General features: G+C 39.1%; 1 protein-coding gene and 1 non-coding gene across 15 annotated transcripts in view; both read right to left on the bottom strand.

Annotated features, from left to right (window-relative positions):
* Positions 1 to 26,967, bottom strand: part of PUM1 (pumilio RNA binding family member 1) — a 126,888-nt gene that overhangs the window by 9,524 nt on the left and 90,397 nt on the right. For 10 of the 14 annotated variants that reach the window (XM_087446409.1, XM_087446410.1, XM_014784074.2 and 7 more), the window contains 8 exons: positions 26,052 to 26,348; positions 24,744 to 24,980; positions 12,080 to 12,347; positions 10,630 to 10,759; positions 8,655 to 8,789; positions 5,333 to 5,470; positions 2,679 to 2,804; positions 1,113 to 1,234 (listed from right to left, as the gene is read on the bottom strand). In XM_087446409.1, coding sequence (XP_087302535.1) covers positions 1,113 to 1,234; positions 2,679 to 2,804; positions 5,333 to 5,470; positions 8,655 to 8,789; positions 10,630 to 10,759; positions 12,080 to 12,347; positions 24,744 to 24,980; positions 26,052 to 26,348 — 1,453 coding nt within the window. The remainder of the gene's footprint in view (positions 1 to 1,112; positions 1,235 to 2,678; positions 2,805 to 5,332; positions 5,471 to 8,654; positions 8,790 to 10,629; positions 10,760 to 12,079; positions 12,348 to 24,743; positions 24,981 to 26,051; positions 26,349 to 26,967) is intronic. The other 4 variants (XM_014784075.2, XM_004425861.3, XM_014784078.2 and 1 more) reach the window with 3 other exon arrangements.
* On the bottom strand, positions 7,644 to 7,728 carry LOC147914102 (small nucleolar RNA SNORD103/SNORD85). Its single transcript, XR_015555905.1, has one exon. It is a non-coding gene; the product is annotated as a small nucleolar RNA SNORD103/SNORD85 (small nucleolar RNA).

Here is a 26,967-nt window from a genome sequence, read left to right as displayed (position 1 = left end):
ATCAACACGCCGCTTGTCAAGCCATGCTGTGGCAGCGTCCCATATAAAGTAGAGGAAGGTGGGCACAGATGTTAGCCCAGGGCCAAATTTCCTCAGCAAAAAGAGGAGGATTGGCAACAGATGTTAGCTCAGGGCTAATTTTCCTCACAAAAAAAAAAAAAAAAAGAAAAGAAAGAAAGAAAAAGAAACAAGTAAAAACATCAAGGTTGTATGAGTCACACCTGCCTTGCAATTTATCCTAAACCCAGATAAGAAAAATATTGCAAAAATACAAATGTACTGTGTACAGTAGGATACAGACCTTACTTAAAAGACCATACCACTGACCTGTTGGAGGGCCATCAGTTTCTTCTCCAACCTCTCCTACTTATAAGTTACCTAAAACATCTTTCACAACCTGGGAATAACTAGTCCATTTTATTCTTGAGCTGGTACAATATGAAGACTGGAAAGGAAATTCTAAGAATACTGAGGCTTGTATATAGATATGGTACACTGCCTCCCAATTCAGGTGCCAAAGAGGAAACGGAGAAAAGAACATTTCACAATTCCAAACAGAAAAGTTAATGAAACGTTCAGTTTGTCAAAGTACAAAACTTATATTCTTTAGAAACATATTCTCCAGATTTCAAAGTGGCTGACTCTGGGGAAATGAGGAGCCCACTAAGGGACTTATGTTTTATACTTTGTAGTAGAACTATTCAACTTTTTAGGCTATGTATACTTTGAGAAAGATAAACATTAAAAAAAAAAAAAAGAAGAAGAGGGGGCCGGCCTGGTGGCGTAGTGGTTAAGTTTGCACGCTCCACTTCGGCGGCCTGGGGTTCGCAGGTTTGGATCCCAGGCATGAACGTACACGCTGCTTATGAAGCCACGCTGTGGCAGGCGTCTCACGTATAAAGTAGAAGAGGATGGGCACAGATGTTAGCCCAGGGCCAATCTTCCTCAGGAAAAAGAGGAGGACTGGCAATAGAGGTTAGCTCAGGGCTGATCTTCCTCACCAAAAAAAAAAAGAGAAAGAGAGAGAGAAATTTCATTCTTTCTCTCTCGATCTAAAAATACTATTTAATCCTCTCTTCTGGAAAACAAAGTCTGTAATTCAAAGCACGTACCTTGCAAATTTGTGCTGACTCAATACAAGCACATTGCCTCGGATTTCTGCTACAATTTTACTTTTATCTTCAGGACGACCATGCTCCAATACATGTTGGATTACATAATTTCCATACTGATCCTGTTTGAGAAACAACAATAGAAATAAAATTTATGTAAAAACAAGTTCTGTGGGTTATCTAAATCCTTACATCTAATCAACACCTATCTTCCTGTAGCACCACAATGGCTTTCCTGAATACTAATGAACACACAAGAATTTTAAAAATCGGCATAGGGGTTAAGTTCGCACGCCCCACTTCGGTGGCCCAGGGTTCGCAGGTTTGGAGCCCAGGCGCAGACCAACACACTGCTTGTCAAGCCATGCTGTGGCAGCGTCTCATATAAAGCAGAGGAAGATGGGCACGGATGTTAGCCCAGGGCCAATCTTCCTCAGCAAAAAGAGGAGGATTGGCAACAGATGTTAGTTTACGGCTAATCTTCCTCAAAAAAAAAAAAGAAGAAGAATTTTAAAAATGGATAGGTAGTGACAATTTTTCCCTATCATTACAAAACAGGAATACGTTATTACCAAACAATGGAATGTTTCTGTATATACTTATGCCCAAAGGTCCTAATTGGGCTCTTAACTATACACAACAAAGTAGGTATCCTCTCATTAAAAAAAAATATTACGGGAGGGTAGGTCGGAATAAAGAGCTATTTTTCTTCAAACAGAAATGTACATTGAACCTATCTCTAACAAAGAAAAATTGGAAACAATGTTTATGTCCAACAAAATAAGCAATACCTAATTAAACAACATCACAAGCATACAATGGATATGCTTACCCATCGAAAGTGAAAGGAACGTGAAAGATACTTCTAAAGAATAAATGTGTGTAAATAAGGAATTCCGGAGGCAAAACTATCTATTTGTAAGATGTAAAATATAGAGCGTACAAACAGTATCTTTTTTTTAAAATGTCAATGCCAAATGTGTTTGTTTCCGGATGGCAAGATTATGGATAATTTCTTTTGTTTTGTTGCCACTTTCTGCACTTGCAAATTTTTCTACAAGGAATACTTAATACCTTTACAATCTCACAACTCCTACCAAAACAAACAACAAACACAAACAAAAAAATTCCTTCGGTATAAACACAATACATGTAGAAAGTGTTCAAATGGTTAGTGTGATGTGGGAGAAATTTTTAGTGGTAGAAGCAAGAGAAAGTATCAAAGCTAAAATGAAGAACTCAACTAATCCATTTAGTTCATTTAAAATGATGAAACTGAGACCCACGAGATTACACGGCCTACGGTGACACAGCTAGTTGGTCCACAACAGAGTTCTGACAGGCAGAGCTCTTCATTCCAAGGCCCAGGCTCTATTCATTACCCAGATTCATAAAACATGAAGCAGGCTGGTGTAAATGAAAACTTGCCCAAAAGCTTCAACGGGCATTTTAAACACATAACATTAACCCCTTCTAGAACGGATACATGTACTGAGAAAACACACATGCTCTGGGCCTGCACGAGCCCACTGGTGTTTGCAGTTACTCTACTGGCAAGTCCACTACCTGTACAAGTTGCTCTGTGTGCTGGTGAAGCTCCTCTAAAATAGGGAGTGTCTGGTCAGGGAGACAGTGCTCCAGGATCCTCTGAATCACTCGGCAGCCGTAAGGATGTGTGGACAAAGCAAATACCTAGGGCAGACAAACACAGATAAGAAAGCCAAAAATGACAGTTGCCACTTTCAGTGCTTCAGTATTGTTTATATACATGATCTCATTAATCTTCACAATGACCCGGAGACACAGTCATGAGTATTCTCAGCATACAGATGAGAAATCTGAAGCTCCTAGAAGTTTACATAATGTGCCCACAGCCATACAGACAGTAAATGACAGAGCCAGGAACATTTCAGAGTCTGAATCAAAAGCCCAAGTTATAAATATGGCATTTATGTTCTCTCTACAAAAAATAAGGGGGGGGGGGTGTCTATGTATGTGTGTAAACCCATTTCTTAACTATTGTAGGAATTCATAGATGTACATAAAGTCAGAGCTGAAAATGACTTTTCTAAGAAGCCTAGAAAGGAACAGAGAATTAGTTAAGGAAATAAAAAACACACTTAGTTAAGAGTCCACAGTGTCAAAGAAGAGGGTTAAAAACAGAAAAGGGAAGTAGGGCTAGGATCAAATCCTGAATGCTTTCACATAACCACACTGCAATGTTGTGAACTGAATTGGGATGTTTTCCAGCAATAAGCTTCCTCTTTTGCTGAGTCTGGAGCAAGTTAAGCACAGGCTTCAGATCCAAACCACCAGATCTCAAGTCTGCCCTTCCTAGCTGAGTGATGTGGAGCAACTTACACCTCAGATCTGTTATCAAGAACACTGACAGTAATGATGAGAACAATAACAACAGCTAACACTTATTAGATGTTTACCAAGTGTCAGTCACTGCATTAAGTGATTTATATATGTAGCTTTATGTGTACAACTGTAAACATAAGCTGTGTAGTGCATGGTTCTGTTCAATTTTAGCTTTATAAAGATGCTAAACACTCACAGTCTGGAACAACTGACTTATTTCTCTCAACATTATGTTTCAAATATTTACTCATAATACTGTGGGCTTCTGTAGTTTACTCTGTATAGCTGTATAGTATAGCTGTATAGTATAATGTTGGATAAGTATATAAGTTTATTTTTTTTTTTGTCTAATCTTCTGCAGAGGAACATCTGGATTATTTAGTCTTTTCCTATTAGGAGAATAATGCTGCTTGAAACATGTCAAAACATGTCTCGTGGTGTACATGTGCACGTTTCCCTAGGCCCGGAGTGCTAGATCACAGGAAATATAAATGCTGAACTCTGAAAGATGATACTAAACCATTTTCCAAAATGGTTGTGCTAATATCTACTCCCACCAGCAGTGTATCAGATCTCACATCCCTGCCAGGACACCGCAACTGATGGGTAGAAAATGGTCTATCATGTGTGACCTTATTTTGCATTTTCCTGACTACTAATGGAATTATTTTCTTATGTCTACTGGCACTTTGTGTTTCTTCTGTCTATTCATGCTTTTAGCCCATTTTTGCATTAATTTGTATTGTTCTTTTTGAATACAAGAGTTCTTTATATATTCTGGTTATCAATTCTTTGGGAGTTCCATCTTGAAAATATTCTCTCCCATTTGGTGGCTTAAGCCTTTTACTTTGTTGTACATTTTGATAAACGTAAGATCTTAATTTTAAAGTAAACAGATCTACTCTTTTTCATTAACTCGGAAAATCCCAAAGGGATTTCCCAAACGCCCTGGGTAAATGTCTGTAATCTACTTAACCACTGCCATAACTGAACAAACCCCAAAACCTTAACAACTGTAAAATCCCAATTTCAATCTAGGCTTAGCAGTACACATGACTACACCTGAAAATCTACTTAGTATTTTCCATTCTTTTCTCCTCTTTCTAAAAAAAAAAAAAAAACACAGGATAATTCACACACCCAAGAGGGAGATGTGTTTTACTCTCTTGTCATACCTAGCTTAGGAAGATGTGAGGACGCTGTTTTTTGGCAAAAAAAATTAATGACAATAGCCAATTAAGTGGCAATTCTGGAAAAACGAAAGTATAAGAAAACACTGACTCTGTCGAAGCCGGTTCTAACAGCACACAGGCTCTTATGTGTTATGTGTCGAAGCCGGTTCTAACAGCACACAGGCTCTTCTATAGTTAGAAGCTCTCTCTTGTCGTTTGGCCATGTAACAGAGCTCAACCAACCTGATCACCGCCCCACTCCCCCCAAAATTAAGCAAGAAGCACCTTGTTATTTTAAAAATATATTCATATATGACCTACAAGATTAGTTCTGTGACTTGAATTTTAAAATGTGATAAAAACTTTTAAACATCAAGATAAATAGTAAACCAAAGGAAAAAATTTATTCTTCAAACATGAGATTTAATCTTAACTCTGATGACAGTATCTCACCCCCACGTGAGCAGAATGTGCATTTAGGATGGAGAGAAGCCCCATGGACAGTTAAGGGAAGAGACTTGGGTACACAGAGGTAGCTATCTGACACCACTAAACAGGATTGTTATTTACTGCAGTCTAATACATTAAGCACTTGAGAACACTCCATAAATCCTATCCTGTTTTCTGCTCACAATGGAAACACCCATCAATTTGTTTCTCTTATTTCTTTCCTAAGTTACTTACCTGCCCCTTAAACGCATCGATGATAAACTGCAAAGACTGGGGCTGCACACATTCAATGCATTTCTGAACCACATGATTGCCATTCTGGTCTTTCACACACTTCAGGACGTGGCCATCTAGTTCACGAACCATCTCATTCTATTGGAGACAAAGAAAGAAAGCACCACCAGAATCACAACGAGCAAACACCTGGACAATCAACGTACTCCTTACCAGACACAAATGCAGGGAATCCATGATAGTGAAAGTCAAACAACTCAGCTGTGGTACTATGACAACCTGGCAACAAATGAGGACTGGAGCTGTTCCCCATGTTAGCAAATTTCCTGTAACAGTTACCAGTCTAAAAAAAAGTTCTCTAACTTGCAAAAGACCTCTGGGAGTTTTAAAAAATGTAGACATCTTCAAATAGAAGATAACAGTACACTGTATTAGAGAACTTCACATAAAAGTCATCATGACAACACTGTAAGGTACTATTAGTAATAATGACAGTAGTTAATCTAGAGCTTACTCTAGTCTAGGCATACCTCGAAGTGCTTAACATGTTTTGATTCAACGAATCCTCATAACAGTCTTATGCACTGGACACTATTATAGATGAGGAAACCAAGGCACAGGGAAATTAAATTATTTATTAAAATCACAGACCTAGACTGCCAAGATTCAAATCCAAGCAATCTGGCTGCTGTGGTGGTGTTTTAAAACAGTGTCAGTCAACTATCTGTCAATTACATATTATCCTGCACACCCCTCCACCCACATATATGAAGAAATTAAGTCTGAGAGGGGTTAAGTCATGTATTCAAGACTCCAGATACAAAGTGACTGAATCAGAATTGTAGCCCACATCTGTGACTCCAACATGATCTTTCTATAGGCCACCGTGACTGCAAGTTCAGCAGGAACAGTACTCTCGGTAACTTAATGAAAAGTGTCCATACTCAGGGCATCTAGGGCAGATATTGAGACAGACAGACAGACAGACAGACAGACAGACAGACAGTGTGTGTGTGTGTGTAGGTGACAAGGGTACAAAAAGAGAGACGCTGGGATTTTGACTGGACCCCTTCCCCAAACTCTGTTGCACCAGGTCTCGGGTATCTTGAAGCTGAATACCTGCACCACAGCTGGGCCCTGGTACCTGTTGCCCAATTTCCTTGCTTTATCCAATCTCTGTATATTAGCTCCACTGTGCCGACTCTATATTTATTGTGGAAGACTCTAAGCCAGTTTAAAATGGTGACATTTCTGAACGCAATGTCTTAAATCCCTGAGATATTGAATGTGTCAAAGCAACTAAGAAATTTTCTAATTAAAGAAATTCAAGACTACAATGCCAGGGACTAAAGAAGCAAAGGGCAATAGAAAGGAAAAGTTTCCTAAAGCAGTTCATCAAACATCAGAAAACAATAATTTATACTAGAAATACAATTATGGGAATTATAAGCAGAGAATGATGCATATATAAAGATAAAGGCAAGGAACATCGGTAATCAAAATGAAGGGGAAGTGGCTCCCCAGAATATTTTCTTGAGCCCAAAGAAGTAAAAACTCCCCCGGAGATGAGTTAATTTCATCCTAAAATAATAAACTTTCATCCTGAAAACAGTAAATTATCCACAGCAGGAAGTGTAGTTCAGGCCCAGAACCAGATATCACAAGGAAACCAGACCAGAAAAAGATACACAGAAATATGGGATAGAAGAACAATAGCCAGGGGGAAAAGGAATGGAGGTGAAAAACTACAATGTAGTCATCCAATCAGAAAACAGAATTCAGTAAAATCTGAAAAGTTGGAGACAAAATCCACAATTTACCACAATCAAGAGAGAGGGTAAAGATGGGGAAAAACTACCTAGGAAACTAATATTCCTGCTTTCTTTCAGCAAGTAGGCATTGTGGTCAAAAAAGGAAGAAACTTCCATGTTCAAAAGAAACAAGAAAATTAAAGAAGAAAGATTCAACCATGGAATGTTTATCCATCAAAATCTCAGGGAAAATTAAAACTGATAATGATTTGAACATCAGAAGAAAACTAACAGTAGTAGCCTCACCTCTGCTTCTAATTACTTACATACAAACCCATTTTATCACTCTGCATCTCCAAGTACTGAACACTGAATGAATGAACTCCAAACCCGCCGTGTGCATCCAACATCCCCTTTGCCTTCACTAGTGTCTTGACATGCACATCTATGAGGCTCACACCTTAAGGACTCTGGACTCCCCCAGCCTTCAACCGCCATCACCAGCACCGGTGTGGTGTTTTCTTGTGTTCTGCTTTGAACGGGAAGTGGTGGGTGCCTCGCCTGGCTCAGAACTCGAGTCCATAACAAAGATTCTCATTACCGAACTTTGTTCTCAGTGAGGGCAAGTAGCTCATCATTGCCAGACCACAGCCATCCCTCCAAGTGAGAAGCGCTGAGTGAGTTCAGAGCCCAGAGGCTGAGGGTTCAGATCAGAAGCACCCCGAGGCTCGCAGCACTGCCTAGCACAAACACAGCTGCAGCATCCCTGCCTGGGGCTTGGTTTTGCTTCCTGGGCCCTGTGGCCTGCGTGGCACAAGCTAGAAGCTAGACCTGCTCCGTGACTGTTCCTGAAGCCGTGGGCTTCTTCAGGGACCTTCCGTGTCAGCTCCCACCCACAGCACCTAACAGTTCACATTCTGTCCCTTTCCTCCTAACTCCTCTTTAGCCTGGACTTCTCCTCCTGCAAAGCCTCCCCTCAAAGACTCAGGGCACGTGCTCTCACGTGCTCACTACTGCTCTTCCCCACACCGTGCTCTGCGGGCAGGGATCAGTCTTAGTCGTCTCTGTGTTGGTGTCTGGCACAGAGTGGGCTTCAAATCAACGTGCCAGATCCGGCACTGCACTGGGCAGGCACGATTCAGTAAATAGTGGTGGAATGAATGAATGAGAGGAAGTGAAGGAAAATGGAAGGTGGGGTGGATAAAAGTTTGGTTTGTTGGAGTGGCCAATTCAGGTTGAAGAAAATGACAACTTACTAGTCTTTCATCTGCTTCCATTCTTGCTAAACAGAAATCCACCTGTAAAACTGCACCCACTAAAGACTAAGTTCTAATCAAAGAGAAGAGTGTTTGAAACCACTGGTTTTAACACAAGGCACTTGATCCACTATAAATTTACAAAATTAATTGCACAGTTCATGCTTGTCATGCACAGAAAGGCAGCCACAAGCACCAAAGAAAAACTGTAAAAAAAAAGAAACCAAAACTAAAGACTGACAAATTTACAGGGTTTACTACATGTACCATGGAGAAACATCAAACACCAAGAAAAAAGTTAAAGGGGAAACTTACAATTACCTGCTGGTCTGAGGGAATAAATTCGAGAGCTTTCTGGATAACACGGCAGCCGTACATCTGCAATGCCAATGACAGGACGTGGCCTCGAATCCGCTCTGCCAAAGCCAGCTTCTGGTCAAGGCTGCCAAACTAGACACAATGTGAGTGAACACCATTACTTAGGAGGAAAGAAACCAGAGAAGGCAAAGCGTCCACTATTCTGTATCCACCACCAGCACACCTCTTTTAGCACCGTCACCTATGATTAGCTAAACCTTTCGTTTAAAAAGCCTTTGTTTCTTCAAGCCAGTAGTTCTCAGCCTCTGATTATGAGGAACGCTTTTTAATGTTAAAAAATTTCTCAGATATCCAATAGCAGTAGTTTCACTACTAATATCTGCTAAACAAATACGTAATTCCTCAAAGCTGCCATTAATCCATTAATACCATTAAATGAATCTATACTCCAATAATTACAAGAGCGTTTACATTTATTCTAAAAATAATAACACATGTAGGAAACATTGTTTATTAGGGCTTTAGACAACGTCTAATCTTCCTCAGAAGACTCAGACTTCTTGCCGCACATCTACAGCACTACAGGCACCTGAGGTCCGTGGACTGAGAAGTTCCTCTCTCGTCTACTTGACGTTCAAGCCAAAGCGCACATGGACACATTGTTTTGAGTTAGTGTTCTACATCCCTCAAAGAATTGATATCTATTTACACAAGGCAACACTGAGGAAAAAGTGAGCAGCATCAAGAGGTAAGGCTGCACAATGTTAAAACTCTTCCCAGAACGTGTTTCCATCCCTGGCTTTTCATTTGTTTTTGAAGAGCATAATCATGAGACTGGAGGAGACTTTACGAATAATTAGCTTGTCCAACCCACTCACTTTCCATGCAAGGGAACTAAGGTCCACGGACATTTTCTAAGACAAGAAAGTTCTCTAGCTTGTCCCAAATCATACAGCTATAATCCACTGTTCATTCTGCTACCCCTAGCTGCACTAACCTCTGGAGCTGGAGATCTCTAGATTTCTATATCTGTGACAAAATAGCAGTGAAAAGACATTCTAAAATCAAAAATACAAGAATCATATTTAGGTTGGTTTCTTAGCCCATAGCTGGAGAACTCAGAGTCAAAAAACTTCAGTGTTTATGAGAAAAGCTGGGAGGATAAAGGCTGTGAGTGATCCATTTTTTATTTACACAACAAAATAAGATGTAAGAAGTTTCAAATTTCTTTTGTTTGGGGGTAGGTAAGGCGCAGAGTTCCAGCATCTTTCCCACGAACCAGATTCTTCATCTCAATGTTTCATTCCTTTCTGGATTTATAACTTGGGGTTGTTGATACCAAGGCACCAGGGCTACAATGGTAAAGCAAAAATCCCTGCCATTCTGACATTTTAGTTTAGTAGGGGAAACAGACATTATCCAACAATCTCATTAATCCTTTCTAAAGACAACGGTAACAAGAGCAGACATTATTCACATTAATGGAGGAAAAATAAGGAACCAAGGCCAAAGGACCACCCAAGAAGCAGCGTTTATCAATCTTCATGATGGCAGTTTATGATGAAAAACACTACAGTTGGTGTCCAAAGATAATTCTCTAGGAATCCTAAAAAAAATTAATTCCTTTTTCAGAACATTTTATTGTGATCCTACTAAAATGATCTTACAAGGATTATTTCCTCCAAAAATGATATGTTTAGTGAAACTACTGAAACAATCAGAAATAATGTGCTGGATCCTAAATGGGGAAAATGGTTCTCCAAACACATTTCCAAAACAGACTGGCATCATCTGCTTGGGTACTTAAATGATATACTTCTGAATTGGAGAAACATTTAAAAGCTCTTCAAAAAGACTACACACACTTCATTTTGAGGACTGGAATGGGACTGTAGTTCTGAAAGCAGCTAATGAAAATCAAAACACTCTGGAGATTATCTCAAGTCAAAGGCTAGAAAGAACAAAGGCTTACTTCAAAGAACTTCTGAATGACGTAATTTCCAAATACATCCACCATTAGCTGGTAAGCGGCCTGAAGGATCTCATTGAAGACGAGCTGGCGCTCAGCTGGTGTGGCACGCTCTAGTTTCAGCTGAATGAATCTGAAGTACAAAGGAAAAAGGGCAATCACAGCACTTTAGGAAGACTCAGAAATAAATAAGGATTCGCTCAATTTATATAACGTATCAGTTTTGAAACTATATGTATGTGTGTTGTGTGTGCGCATATAGACTGGCGCACGTGCACACACACACAATGGTGTTATTTAAATAAATCACTTGTGCTCACTTAATTGAAGAATTTCTAAAAAAAAAAAAAAATTTTATAGTGTGAAGTATCCCCTAACTTGAGCTTTTAAAAGTATACTTAAATTTTAGTATCTTTCATTACAGTAGGACATATGTACAAAATTTTATTTATGTATGGGGTTGAGAGGGAGGTGAAAAGAGGGGCAGGAAAAGAGAGGAGAGGGTGAAGGCAGGCATAACACAGGGAAAACTCTACCTGACTTTTTCCTTTAGAAACCAGGCCCACATCAATAAACTCAAAGCTTATGGCCCTTACTATAGTCTTTCACTCATATTCATATGAAGTGGTATTCACTAATAATGTGGAACAGTTGTTATAAATGTCTGCACTGGCTTCAGAAGTAGCAACTACTCATTTTGTCTTTTTTAGTTCAGGTGACTATACCAGAAAAACCAGTAGCAAGCTGGCAGAACTTTAAGAGGAGGCAGATTCTTCAGAAACTGTTTCAGTGGCACAGTCAGAGAGAAAAAAAAAGAGCAAGAGAGACAAATAGTAAAGAAGGATGGGTGGTGTCACCATAATTATGCTTTTCCCCAGGACCAGGGTCCCTTTCTGTGAAGCCCACTGGAACAGCCCAACAGCGAGGGGTAACCCAAGCACAGTTCTGTGTTTTTTAATAGCTTCTTCTCTCTCACCTCTGCAGAGACTCTCACTTCTGCAGAGCGAAACAACAAAGAAAAGTGGTGGAGTTGTCTTACTCTTGAGCATCAGAGATCCAAACTTCCATGTGAATAATATCTCTGAGAGCAAGATTCTTAATAGTGATTAAAGCAGCAAAAGTGTGCGTACTTTGTGTTAGTGTTTCTGTTTCCTAAACTGCTGACATTCTGTGAGGCTCTCATGAAGGAGGAACACCAGGCTCATCTTTCAGAAAGGTAAAAAGGTTTGTTTTAAGCATGTGATCCAGACTACTAAATGGCTCTTCTCAATCACTTGTATATCTGGTGACCCTCACATCCACATCCCTCTGAAATAAATAACGGAAGCATACCAAGAGGCAACCTCTGTTTCAATTATTTTATGGCAATTTACTTAGTGTATACTTTATCTGAAGCATGGAATGCAAGGCATTAAAATTTCAGTTACCTTAAATGCCAAAGCCAAGTCCTCACCTGGACCCATGCTGGTCTTGGGAAAATTCCATTATATGCCCAGCAATCTCCCGTAGTTGTAAATTGGGATACCGGTTATTTCGAAAATCTTCCAAAAGCCTGCTCCTGCCAGAGGGCATGACATCAGACATTCCATATCGCAAACGGGAGGAAGAAAAAAGGGTGCTGCTGGGGCTGAAGAGGCTGGAGGCACTGCTCGCGCTGCGGTACTTGGCTTCAGCGCCTGGAGCAGCAGAGATGTATCTTCCACTGCCATTTGTGAGTCCTCCTGTTGGTTACAGAACAGGAGAACTCAAGACTCAAGAATTAACCAACTTTGTTCAGTAGAGGAAAAAGCATCTCACACATGAAAGCCTGCATCATCTCTGATTTCTTCTCAATTGTTGCTTGTGTGTTAAGATTCAATTCTATTAGTGCCATGACTTTCATAAGGCCAACTTGCCGAGCTGGAAGGAAACTTGTGCACAGAGATTGAGAGGGGAATGCTTTAATCAACGATAAGAGACTGCAGGCAATAACGGAGCAATAGTGTAGCTCTAAGTAACTAAAATGATGGGGACAGCGGCTGCCATCTGAACCAGCATCCGAGCACCAGAAATCAGAAAACACAAAATGCACAGAGACTTCAGTGGTTTTCCACTCTGAGCTCTGTGGAGACGCCTGCCACTGCTTGAGTCATTCCCACTCCCATTTGAAACCCTCCCTTAAAAGAAATTCAGGTTACCCAGATTAGTCTGTTTTATATAAGGAACACCCCAAAAAGCTCTGAAGAAACGGTTCTGCCCCTAAATGGAAGTGTGAAAAACACTAAGGCACCCCAGGCCAAGGATAGGGGTGGGAAAAAAGACAAATGCTTGGAAATGGAAGGTTTCAAGTTCTTCATCAGGCATGGGCAGCTCTTAACACCTTCTACTGGGACAGAGCCTGAAGCGATTGCAGTAGCAACAACTTTCATGCCACTGACATTGCTGTTTTGAATGATGACAAGGGAATAATAATCGTGAATCCCTCGAAAGATAAAATAGAGATATGACCAAAAGGCTTATCAAAACATGCATCAGAGTATTAAGTTATAATGAGTATATATTTTCAATATTCTTATTTTTTTTACAAGGGTGTTATTTTTTTTAACTTTAGATTGTACTATGAAAACGATGTGAAGCCCTTTTTCATTTTTTTCCCCCCACTCCTTTTACACAAAAAAGCAAAGCAGGTAAGAAGCACCACATAAACCACAAAGAGTGTAGATGAGTAACAATTCAGGATCCAAGAGAAACGTCACCCAACACAAACTGCCCATTAACTTCTTCTTGAGTTTTAAGGAATGAGTTTAATGGTAGCTACAAAAGGATACCCAGCTTGGATTTCTCCACAGAATTCTAGGGCCCAGCTTCAAAGGTCTGGGTCTCAATGAAAGTGATGGAACCAAAAGGAGATGGCTCAATGTTAAAATGGGTACAACAGTTATTGAGCATTTGTCCCACGCCAGGCTCTATGCTAAAAGTTTATGTCACATAAATTTTCTATTGAATTCTCACTGGCATTTTGGAAAAGGAATTTTTAATTCCCATTTATGTAACAGAAAATTATGACCCAAAGAGGTGAAATACTGTCCAAAGATACAAAACCCAAAATTATCACAGCCAGAATCTGTCACAGGACCCGACTCCAGAGTCGGTGCCCTTGCAACCACAGACTCATTCTTAGCCTCAGTTATATCAAATTTTCTTGTTATAAAGGACATTATTATTCCTGTAAAATTCCATACTATTTCTTAATCCAAATGGAAAACATTTCTTTAAGGAAAGGAAGAGAGGAAATTTATAAGAAAAGAGAATTGTAGCCATATGGCTGCTCTTTATTCCAGTTCAGAAACAATTCTTTCTTCCCTGACTTAAGACTGGGGAGAAATGGGCAAAGAGGTGGCAATCAAGTAGGTCAGCAGGTACTGGGAGAGTGTGATATCAGCAAGGAACATGCTTAAGAAGAAAGAATAGCACAAACCCAAAAAGCTTGAAGAACAATTTAAAGGTATTTTAAGAACCTGGTCACTAACAAAGGCACTTAGGAAAAAGTAACAAATCAACAGAGAAACAGAACCAAACTACTAAAAGGCCTGATAAACATCCATATTAACATGGAAGGTAGCCAGGTCCTTGGTGACAAGACTGAATGACGGGAACCAACCCCGAACACTGTCCTACCTCTATATGTCCAATGACATATATGAGCCAATAAATGCACTTATTGTTTAAGCTACTATTAGTTGGATTTTCTGTTAGCCAAAAGCATACTGACTAATCTGTAACACAAAGGACTGGCGTGAATAATGGGAAAAACCTACAATAAAACTTTATACATTTGCCATGCAGTTTTGATTTTTGGCTCTGGTCTCTTTGGATACCAGACAGCATATACATACAAGCACACACATTTGCACATACGCACACAGCTTTTATTATTGACAAAGAAAGTATACAAATCTGAAAAAAGAAAAGAAATTTTCCCAGGTACTATATTATAAATGGCAAACTGACAGTTAACAGGAGTATTTTGCCCGGGCCAAATAATTTTTCTTTAAACATTAAACCAACGCTTAAAGTAGATCTTTGCTTAAAATTGTAGTTTTCTGGTTGTTTTTGAAAAGGCACCTGGCAAATAGTAGACCATCAGTAAGTATTTGCTGACTGAATCTCCTTTAGATGGGGAATACGCCGAAGTGTTATTTTCCAGTTAACTATAGTTTACACACCTACATGTGCTTGTATCCAAACACCTGTGCCCCTGGAGGCAGCCCCTGAAAGTGTTAGAGTTTGCAATCCTTGTTTCAAAAGGAACATTTCACATAGGGCCTCAAATGGAGCCTCTTAGTGATTTCACAAAGTTTTCTACAGTATTTTGACACTAGTGGATTTCACAGAGCTGTGTCCTAGGACAACATTCCACAGAAATTAAGGGCTTCAATGTTTTGTTTAAATTACTATGTGCATGTTTCCAGTTCCACATGTAAGGGGCTCGGAAGTCAATATTCCATCCTAACAACAAGTAAAAAGCTCAACAGATTGAAAAATCAACAATTCTTCTTGGATCCATAAGAGAGGGGAGGATATAGAGCAAACCACTGCCCCCAAGACTGGAGAGACAGGCGAAAAAAGGTCATCACAGCTACCAGAGCAGGAACTTGGGCGGACACTACCGCTAAAACCAGTAAACACCGGAATAGAAAAACCTGAACTATAAACGACAAATTGCTAGAGGCTCAGTGTGGATGGGGGATCCAGTCGTGGCGGCCCCCACAATATTGTGAGATTTACCTCCGGGAGCCCAACCAGGTCCCACAATAAATATCAGAAAAAATTTCCTTGGGCTTCCAGCAGGGTGAAGAGAAAAGGAACAATTTTGAAATAGGCCAGAGCACTGTATTAACAAAGTCTGCCCCCTCAGGGGAAACTAGTTAAGCACAGCCTAATCGGCTGGGTTATTATCAGAGAAGGAACTGATCGAGGGAAGGGAAATACACAACTCCAGCCTACTCAAACCACCCTGTCCTACCAAAGGGAGGATAAAAAAAACCTAAGAAACACTTGTGAAGTGGACAGTCCAGAGGCACACGCTCCTAAAAGGCTGAGACCTAATCACAGGACTCCAGGAGTCGTCCCCTCCCCCACACCTCACCACGTCACCAAAAGCCTATTTACAGCAGTCCCTTTTCCCCAGTACACCAGGCACGGCTATCAAAAATAAATTGCAAGGCATACCAAAAGGCAAAAAACAATTTGAAGAGAAGACCAAGCATCAGAAACATACACGGGGCCGGCCCCGTGCCTTAGCAGTTAAGTGCGCGCGCTCCGCTACTGGCGGCCCGGGTTCGGATCCCGGGCGCGCACCGACGCACCGCTTCTCCGGCCATGCTGAGGCCGCGTCCCACATACAGCAACTAGAAGGATGTGCAACTATGACATACAACTATCTACTGGGGCTTTGCGGGGGGGGGGGGGGGGAAGAGGAAGATTTGCAATAGATGTTAGCTCAGAGCCGGTCTTCCTCAGCAAAAAGAGGAGGATTAGCATGGATGTTAGCTCAGGGCTGATCTTCCTCACCAAAAAAAAAAAAAAAAAAGAAAGAAACATACATGGCAGGGATGCTGGAATTATCAGACCAGGAATTTAAAACAACTATGATTAATATGCTAAGGGCTCTAATGGATAAAGTAGACAGTTTGCAAGAGCAGATGGGCAATGTAAGCAGATAGCAGGAAATCCTAAGAAAGAACCAACAAGAAATGCTGGAGATAAAAAACACTGTAACCGAAATGAAGAATGCCTTTGATTAATTGATCTGACAGATAAACAGTTTGTTTAAAATAATAATAGCAACAATGTATTCAATTACATATGCTTATGTTTATAACATACATATATGCTTATGTATGCTTTACACAAGTGAAATGAATGACAGCAATGATACAACGGCCAGGAGGAAAGAATTAGATTTGTTATTATAAGGTACTCACACTACACATGAAGTGACATAGTCTTTGAAAATGGACCTGGATTAGTTGTAAATGTATGATGCAAACTCTAGGACAACCACCAAAAAGTTAATTAAAAAAAAAAAAAGTATAACTGATATGTTAAGAAAGGAGAAAAAACAGATTCATAAAATGCTCAACTAAAACCACAAAAGGCAGAAAAAGAGTAGAAGAAAAAAATAGAAACAAACAACAAAGGCAACAAATAGAAAATAGCAACAAACATGGTAGATATTAATCCAACTATATCAATAATCACTTTGAATGTCAATGGTATAAATATATAATTAAAAGACAGATTGTCAGAATGGGTCAAAAAACACGACCCAACTATATGTCGTCTACAAGAAACCCACTTTAAAAATAAAGACACATATAGGTTAAAAGTAAATGGATGAGGGGCCGTCACCATGGTATAGTGAGTGGTTAAGTTCAGCATCTTCCACTTCGGCAGCCAGGGTTCGCAGGTTCAGATCCTGGGTGTGGACCTACACCACTCGTCAACCACACTGTGGTGGCGACCCACATATAAAATAGAGGAAGACCGGCATAGATGCTAGCTCAGGGCTAAACTTCCCCAAGGAAAAGAAAAAAGTAAATGGATGAACAAAAATATACTGTGCTGGGCCGGCTCCGTGGCTTAGCGGTTAGGTGCGCGCGCTCTGATGCTGGCGGCCCGGGTTCGGATCCCGGGCGTGCCCCGAGGCACCACTTCTCCGTCCAACGCGAGGCCGAGTCCCACGTACAGCAACTAGAGGGATGTGAACCTATGACATGCAACTATCTACTGGGGCTTTGGGGGGAAAAAAATGAATAAATAAATAAAAAAACTCTTTAAAAAAAAAAATATATACTGTGCTAAATTAGTATGTACTTCAATTGTTTTATATAAGTCTATGAAAGGGTTTTCTGCCAGCAGCCATCTAGTATTCCACCCTCTTGCTATGTGGAATGTTTTGGTTCCTTTGTTTTTTGTATTCATAGATCTGATAGGTGCCTAATGGACAAAGCCCTGCCTTATTCGCCTTTAAAGATAAATTCTCAAGGCCCCCAACATCTGGCCCTGTACTTAACACAGGCAGAGGCAATACTGCTCACCAAAATGTTGATAAAATAAGTTCTCCCCAATCTACTCCCTAATACGACAGCCAGGTAGCCCCAAATTAAAATAAGCTAAGACAAATTGTCTTTAGTACATAATACTGAGTCCAAAGTAAGTTAATTTTCACATAATTAGTTTTACAGATGACAAGTCACTTTCAGAGAACCAGGTGCATTTCCCTTTAGAAAGGAGAAGTACCTAAAGGCACACACATGTCTAGTTAACAGCCTGAAATTAGTATAGTTTACTGAAAAATACATTAGAATCATCTACTGCAGTTCAGGCAGGGACAGAGAAAACCTTTCTGTGTTTGAATTTTGCTTTTCTTAAAGGACTAAGGGCACATACAACCTTGAATTTAAAAGACAGGAAGAATCAATTTTAAGAAGATAGGAATTCCATCATGAAAATAAAACTAAATGCTTAGATTCTTTTGCCCTGAACAGATTACAAACTTTTGAGCTCCTTTTCACTATATTTCAACACTGTGGGAATCAACGGGCACAATACTTTTTTCCCAGTGTACATGAAAAGGCTGGGAGTTGTCAATCATGCACATAATAATAAATTACATCTGCTACTTCTTGATGCTTAGAGTTTAAAAGTGGCACAATCTGTGGATTATGAAGACAACCATAAGCATGAAGAATCATTTCAGGAAATCGGGAGGGGATGGGCGTAAGATGGAGAGATCTATGGGTAGGCAGGACATGAAAACTTAAGGTAAGAATCAGACTTTTGGTACACTCACATCCATATCCTTTACTTTTTCTTGTTGAGCTGGAAGGTGGAATTTATTAGAGATGGATGCTTTAGGTATAGGTGAGAGCCTAAAGGTCTCATTAACTCATATATAAACCACAAATGAGGATTACAGATCTAGTTGTTAGTAATATTATTTAAATAGTAATATTAATAATTACAAAAACAATACTTTTCAACTGAGAAATATAACACATACTTAGGCCAAACAAAATAAATAATTGCAAAATCTGCCTTGCTTGGAGTCATAAAAACCGTATGACTAAACATGCATACGCATGTGTGTATATTCATGTATGGGCGAGATGGGAGGGAGAGACTGAAAGAGGGAAAATGGGAGGGAGATTTCACTTTTTAAAAAATTACCACCCTATGCCAACAAATTTGACAACTTAGATAAAATGGACAAATTCCTAGAAAGTCACAAATTACCAAAACTGACTCAAGAAGAAATGGAAACTCTGAACCTACAAGACATAAAGAAACTGAACTAGTAATTAAAAATCTTCCCACAAGTAACAACCAAGCCAGGATGGCTTCATTGTTGAATTTTATCAAATGTTTTACCAATTCTCCACAAACTCTTCCATAAAATAGAGGGGGGTGGCATATTTCCAACCTATGTTATAAGGTAAATATCACCATGATAAGGAGTCAAAGACATCACAAGAAAGGAAAATGACAAATATCTTTCATGAACAGAAGCAAAAATCCTCAACAAAATTATTAACAAACCAAATCCAACATGACCAAGTGGGATTTATCCCTGGAATGCAAGGTTGGATCAACATTCAAAAAGCAATTAATGTAATATACCATATTCATAGAATAAAGGATAAAAGCCACATAATCATCAATAAAGGCAGAAAAAGCATTTAACAAAATCCAAAAGCGATTCATGACAAAACTCTTAAACTTGGAATAGAAGGGAACTTAACCTGATAAATGGGATCGATGAAAAACCTACAATGATCATACTTAAAGGTAAAAGAGGAACACTTTAACCTTAAGATCAGGAACAAGGCAAGGATGAGTGCTCTCATCTATTCTATTTAACACGGTGCTTAAAGTTCTAGCCAGTGCAATCAGGCAAGAAAAAGAAACAAAAGGCATCCAGATAAGAAAACTGCCTTTACTCACAGGTAACATGATCCTATATATAGAAAATCCTAAGGAATCCACCCAAAACTGTTAGAATTAATTAATTAGAACTAATAAATAAGTACAGAAAATTTGCAGAATATAAGAACATATAAAAATCAATTGCATTTCTATGTTTAAGCAACAAACAATCCAAAAATAAAACTAAAATTCCATTCACAAAAGCATAAAGAAAAATAAAATATGCAGGAACAAATTTAACAAAAGCTGTGTATGACCTGTACACTGAAAATTTCAAAACTTTGCTGGGGAAAATGATGCATGCATAAAGATGAACTATCACCTCACACAATACACAAAATTAACTCAAAATGGATCACAGCCTTAAATGTGAGCTAAAACGATAAAACTTTCAGAACAAAACACAGGAGAAAATCTTTTAAGACCTTGAGTTGGGCAAAGATTTTTATACCAGAAAGCAGGAGAAACTGGACTTCATGAAAATTAAAAGCTATCGCATTTCAAAAGAAGTCATTTAAAAAATGAAAAGACAAAACAAAAGACCAGAAGAAAATACAGTTGCGTGTCACTAACAACAGGGATCCATTCTGAGAAATGTGTCGTTAGGCAATTTGTCGTTGTGCAAACATCATAGAGTGTACTTACACAAACATAGATAGTACAGCCTACTACACACTTAGGCTACATGGTACTAATCTTATGGGACCACTGTCTTATATGCAGTCCATCATTACCCAAACCATCATTGTGCGGCACATGACTGTATACACAAAACATGTATCTGATAAAGGACTTGTATCTAGAACATATAAAGAACTCTTACAACTCATTAACAAGACGACAAACAATCCAAATCAAAAAATGGGCAAAAAATATGAGCAGGCATTTCACCAAAGATATATGAATAGTTAACGAGCACATGAAAAGATGCTCAACATAATTAGTCATTAGGGCAATAAACAATAAAACCACAATGACATACCATTTCATGCCCACTAGAATAGCTATATTAAATAAGACAAGAACAAATGTTGGTGAGCACGTAGAGAAATTGTAATCCTCATACATTGTTGAAGGGAATGTAAAATGGTGCACGAACTTGGAAGACAGTTTGGCAGCTTCTCAAAAAGTTTTACACAAAACTAACATACAATTCAGTAATTCTACTGCTAGAGAAATGGAAACAAGTGTCCATAGAGAGACTTACATGCAAATGTTCATAGCAGCATTATTTCTAATAGCCAAAAACAGTAACCAAACAGACTTCCTTCAATTGTGAGTGGTTAGACAAAACGTGGTATATCCATCAAATGGAAGACAACTCAGCAATAAAATGGAATAAACTACTGACACATATTACATTATGGAAGAAATCTCAAAAGAATAAGAAGGGAAAGATGTCAAACAAAAGAGATCACATATTGTATGGTTCCATTTATATGCAATGTTCAGAAGAGACATATTTAAAAAGAGAAAATAAGGGCCAGCCTGGCGGCATAGCGGTGAAGTTCACAAGCTCTGCTTCGGCAGCCCAAGGTTCACAGATTCGGATCCTGGGTGTGGACCTACGCACCGCTTATCAAGCCATGCTGTGGCAGGCGTCCCACATATAAAGCAGAGGAAGATGGGCACAGATGTTGGCCCAGGGCCAATCTTCCTCAGCAAAAAGAGGAGGATTGGCAACAGATGTTAGCTCAGGGCTAATCTTGCTCACCAAAGAAAGAAAGAAAGAAAATAGGTCAGTGGTTGACTGGGGCTTAGAGTGTGAATGGGGATTAACTGTAAATGGTCATGAGGAATCTTACTGAGGGGATAAAAATATTCTAAAACCGATTTATGATGATGGTTGCACAATTCAGAAAGTTACTAAAAATCACTGAATTGTACACTTGAAATGGGTGAATTTTATGATATGGAAGATATAAATCAATGAAGTTGTTTTTTAAAAAAAGAAGTTTGGTCTTTTGACAAGAGGTAATGGAAAAAGCATTGAAGAATCTTAAGCAGGCACTCAACAAGTGATCTCTGAACAAATAATGAGAAAAATAACTAAGCAGGTCACTGATATTTTTCAGAGTATCCTAACACACATTTGATTACTGGGAGGAAGCATGAAAATGATATCAGAGAGAAAAGATATACACTGGGATAACAGAGATATAGGGTGGAATGTGCATTCGAATACTTACTAGCTGTGTGGTATTATGAAAGCCATTAAGCGATGCTGAGTTTAAGTTTCCCTGTGTAGAACAGAGTTATTTGAGTATTTAACACATGAATAAACACAACAAACACAATGAATGAATGCTTAATACGGTTGTTAGAGATCCCAGAACTGATGGCTGGTGGCAGCAGTGAAGCAGTAGTAATAATAGAAGCTATATGAGGTATGGCCAATTCATATTTGGTAAAGAAATAAGTTTCTTGGACCAAAATATCTTGAGGGCCTTTGTATAGACACTGTTAGAAACAAAGTACCAAATCTCTATTTTCTCTAGGTTAAAACTAAAGCATACAAGAACTCTTTTCTCAAGGAAACAGACTGAGCTGAGGCAAAGCTCTAGCGATCAAGACACAAAGATCCTCAGGAATGTCACGTATGAGTCACGCAGTGCATGCAGCAATGGAAGTCCAATGTAAACACTTAAAGCAAAATTGCTTAAACAAGATAAATATTTTTTAAAAGGAAAGATATGTTAAAAATAAAACTAGGCAAACAGCAAGAGTAATTAAAATAAGAAATAACTCGCACCAATAGTTATTTCCTACTTCACAAGGGAAACGCAAATTAAAGAATGAAGTATTTCATTAAATTGCTGACATATTTATTGGAAAGAAGAAAGGCACCATGCATGAGAGTAATGTTTCCAGCTCCATTTTCAAACACCAAGAACCACAGCATTTAGTTCAGGGGTTGACAAACTACAGCCCACAGGACAAATCTGGCCTGCCAACTATTTTTGTAAATCAAGTTTTATTGGAAGATAGCTACACATTCATTTACATTTTGTCTGTGGCTGCTGCTGCACTTCAACGGCAGAGTTAAATATTCACTACAGAGACCATCTGATCTGCAAACCTAAAATATTTACTATCTGGCTCTTTACAAAAAAGTTTTTACAGATTTCATTTGTTCAGTACTCAGTATGAGCTGACACAGTTCAAATGTTCAAACCAAGGAATTAAAAGGTAAGATTTCTGGATCTGATAATGCACTGGTTTAAAAGATATCCTGGGCACATCATGTGACAGGCTATACACTGATATTGCATGCTTTGGAGTCAAAAGGTTTGACTTTACATCTGTTCAGATATGAGAAGGCTTAGGCAAGATATTTAAGTCACTAATATCTCACTTCTGTATCATGGGCATAATACCTATACCTTCCAGAGTTATATGTACAGCACCCAAAACCATTAATAGTAGCACCTAATAACAACTCAATAAATATTAGTTCCTTCCATCTATATACTACACTAGAACTTTCATCTATCCCTTATAATTCTGCAGCAACCCTAAGTCTTTAAAGCCAGGCATTCTGTCACCAGGAAATACTGTTGTGCAATGTATCCCCATTCCCCTATCTACTCAATATGGACTGACTTACCAATGTGGAATGTCTCTACAACTTTACTAAAGTAGTGTCCACATACAACCTGAGACCATCAATTCTACAACTATAGTTCTCACCATCTGAAATTTCAAGATACATACATACACACAAATGTATACATATATACACAGATACATAATTTTGCCTTAAAACTCATCTCTCAAACTCAGAGATAGCACTCTTAGTTCTAGAATAATAACTATATCATCCTATCACCTTCAAGACTTTTTTTGATTTTTATAAATCATTTCCCAGTCTTTGTCTTTCCAAATGAAAGCATACTGTTCATTTTTAGTCAGTCCTCATTTGTGAGTCCATAAAGCCACTTTTCCATAAAGCCACTTTTAATCCTGCTGGTTAAAAGCTGAAAAAAGTCCATGTAAACTACTGACTTTGGATGATAACGATTGTCAATGTCGGTTCATCAAAGGTACCACTCTGGTGGGGGATAATGAAAACGTGGGAAGCTATGCGTGTGTGGGGCAGTGGGTATACGGGAAATCTCTGTATTTTCCCCTCAATTTTGCTATGAATCTAAAACTGCTCTAAAAAAAATAAAGCCTTAATTAAAAAAGAATAATAATAATAAATAGAAGTTCAAAAAACCCAGAATCTTCTAGGCGAAGTGGCCACTCATGATGATTTTTCCCAGGACAGTCCTGATCTAGGCCTGTCATCATAGAGCAATTATTAATAGCACCCTCACTCACTCTTAAAAGTGCCCTGGGTGGCATGATAAATTATATGGTCACACTACCTCTACGTCTCAACTTTCCCCATCTAAAAAATAAATCAGCATCTCAAAACCCAAACTTGATAAATAACTGGGGGAAGGGAGGATGCACCATCTCCCATCTCTTGAAAGATTTAGAAATATGCCACCCAAAGTGTCAATAAGTTTTGATTCTTATAGCCTGCTGCTTAGGATCCTCTTTTCCCTCCTCATTTTCTAGGATCTAGATGGTAACATTTTTAAAATCCCATATTTATAACAACCTAAACGCATAATTGGGAAATATATATCTATACTCAAAAACATACTATGTAGTTTAAAATGTATATACAATTTTTTTTAAGAATCTGGCAAAATTTTTTAAATAAAATGCTTTATGTGAAAAAGATATTAAATGTACACATGGAGGGGGAGCCTGGAAAATAAGGCAAAATATTAATTATGGTGATATTTCAGTGGTGATATATTCTTTTTCTCTCTGTCTCTGTGTTTTCCAGCTTTACGTAAAATGAATCTGTACTGTGTTTATAATGAAAGCCTCTCACATGTAGCCAAAGAACAAGATGTTCATACTAAAGCTGAAGTGAATATACAGGGGATGCACCCAAACTTTAATAAATCCCAAACTGCTATGCTATCTAGGTACAGCCTGAATAACATGAGGTACTTAAGGAAGGCACAGAACACCCAGGACACTTCTGGGATAAAGGGATTGTCCTTTGCTTATGCAAAGTATTTCTAATGTCATCAGTGGCAAGAGATTTCTAGAGTTCAAGGTGGTGTTAGAGTAATGGTTCTTACCCAGGTTTAAGCTTGAAGAGGATCCATGTGAAGAGAGGGAAGGAGGTGGTGTCTGTGAATGTCCTGGTCCCTGACTAGGGAGAGGCATGCCCACGGGTCCAGGAGAGGAGGAAAAGCTAAGGCCGTTATAAAAACTGTGTCCAATGGGGGTCAAGCTGCTCGATGTCCTCTTATAAAGGTCACTGCTGCCAGTCAGGGAGTCACGGCGGGAGCCACTGCCAGTGTTGGAGTTTGCAACTAAAATGGAATTAAAACAATGCAGATAAGAACAGGCCTGTTCTTCGAAGAACAAGCCCAGTGATCTGTTCCTAATACTTTGATCCAGACTCCTTACCACCGCAAATTTGTCAGCAGAGACAGCCTAACTGTTCATGTGGCAGTTCTAGGGGCAGGTAAAGTAATAAAGAGGACATGGCTCAAGTTAACATGAAACTTTTGTTCAAACCATCACACGTATGCTAAATTTACCTTCCTTTTGTGTCACATATTATGGGGTGGGGGTGGATTAAAAAGCTCTGACGGCCACATAAGCTATGGAAAAGGTGAAAGAAAATGGGCTAGAAAGAATGCCTTTCATCAACCCAAAGGTTCCAGTAGAAAAATGGAGTACAGAAAAAAGATTTGTAAATGGGACATTGCCCCACTACACAAGAATTATATATGAAAGCCTGTTTTCTCAATGGGTTCAATCAAGAGTTATTACAAGTGCCCAATTCCAATTTAAGATACTTTCTCTCAAACATGCCCTTCTGTTTTGAGATTATACTGTTTTACAAACACTGCAATTACCCCATTGTTTACCTTACTATTTCCTGCTTTTTTCTCCCATCAAGCATTAAAAATATCTTGGTCTAATTTCCTTCCTCCCATTTTTCCATAATATCCACCTTAATTCTTCTCAAAAGACTGGAGAAAACCCATTACTCTTTAAGCCCTGCAGATTGTGGAGCACTCTACCCTGCGATCTTTGGTAAGTCCTCCTCCCTCAGTTTTTAACATCCACATTTCTATACTTCCCTCCACATTCCTCCCAGTGCCTATAAAAATCTCCCCTGGTTTTCTATCTCTGAAACCAATCAACTATGAAAGTGTAACAACATGAGCATAAACCTGAAATAGGCCCCAACTGTATAACTTAATTTTAATACTCCATCATCTCAAAGATACGTGAGACGGCTGGATTCCCACGGGGCTCGGTCCAGATCTGCCTGTGGTATCTGTCCAGGGTTCCATGCATTGTCAGTGTTCCATAAAGACTATAAACATAATTAAAATTCAGTTTTAACAGTACATCATTCTGATTTCTACCTGCTGTTCCAAACCCTCCAAGGGCTGATCCCAGGGTGGCACCGAGAGAACTGCTACTTCCAAATCCCAAGGATGTGTTGGCAGGCTGGGCAGAGCCCTGGGAGAAGAGGGAGCTGCTCTGTGAATTGCTGCTCAGAGAGTTGTTGCCATAGAAAGAGCTGGATGCCAGGTTGTTATTGGGCTGCTGCTGGGGCTGGGGCTGAGGCTGCTGGGTTCCTAAAGGGCGAAATGGTCCATTTGTTGTTCCAGCAAGACCACCGGCTGCTCCATTTGCTGAAGCTGCGGCCGCTGCAACAGCTATGAAGAAGAAAGCAAACCATTCAGCTATTAAAGGAATTGGCCACATTTCCAAACTACATTGTTATCCTTTTGAAAACCTTTTAATGCTGCCATATCTTTTCAAAGCAGACACAAACCTTGTAAAGAACTATACAAATCTGTCTTTGATCCCTTCATCTGAAGCTTCTATTTTCTATTTCTACTTTCAATTTGAAGTCAAAATACCACTGAAGCCAAGTTCACTATGTTGGTAGCTTTAAAGAGTCTGTAGTTTAAAATAGGTACAGATATCAAATGTACTCACTCTAAATACAACTACTTCCTAAAATCTCGAGTTCCACAAATACCTATGTTAAGGACATTTTTCCAGAACCACTGTCAACCAAATACTATAGTCCCTTAAATTCCTAAGCCACGTGAGCATGCTGCCCTCTTCTAGATGTTCCCAATTTAAAAATATATATATAAAGCTTAAAACCTATTACCCCCTCAACCAAAATTTATTGCTCTGCCACTTCTTACTACTACTTCCTCCCACTTCCTCCATCCCTGCCCCCCTGCAAAAAACAACAACCAAAAAACAAAAACAAACAAAAAAACACATTATCTTAAAATAATGACATGGACTTCTACAAAA

Source organism: Ceratotherium simum, chromosome 22 (assembly GCF_057802395.1).
Source record: "Ceratotherium simum simum isolate JZ-2026a chromosome 22, ASM5780239v1, whole genome shotgun sequence".
In the NCBI taxonomy this organism is placed as follows: domain Eukaryota; kingdom Metazoa; phylum Chordata; class Mammalia; order Perissodactyla; family Rhinocerotidae; genus Ceratotherium; species Ceratotherium simum.
The sequence above is the reverse complement of the archived record's forward strand: the minus strand, read 5'-3'. Positions and strand labels throughout refer to the sequence as shown.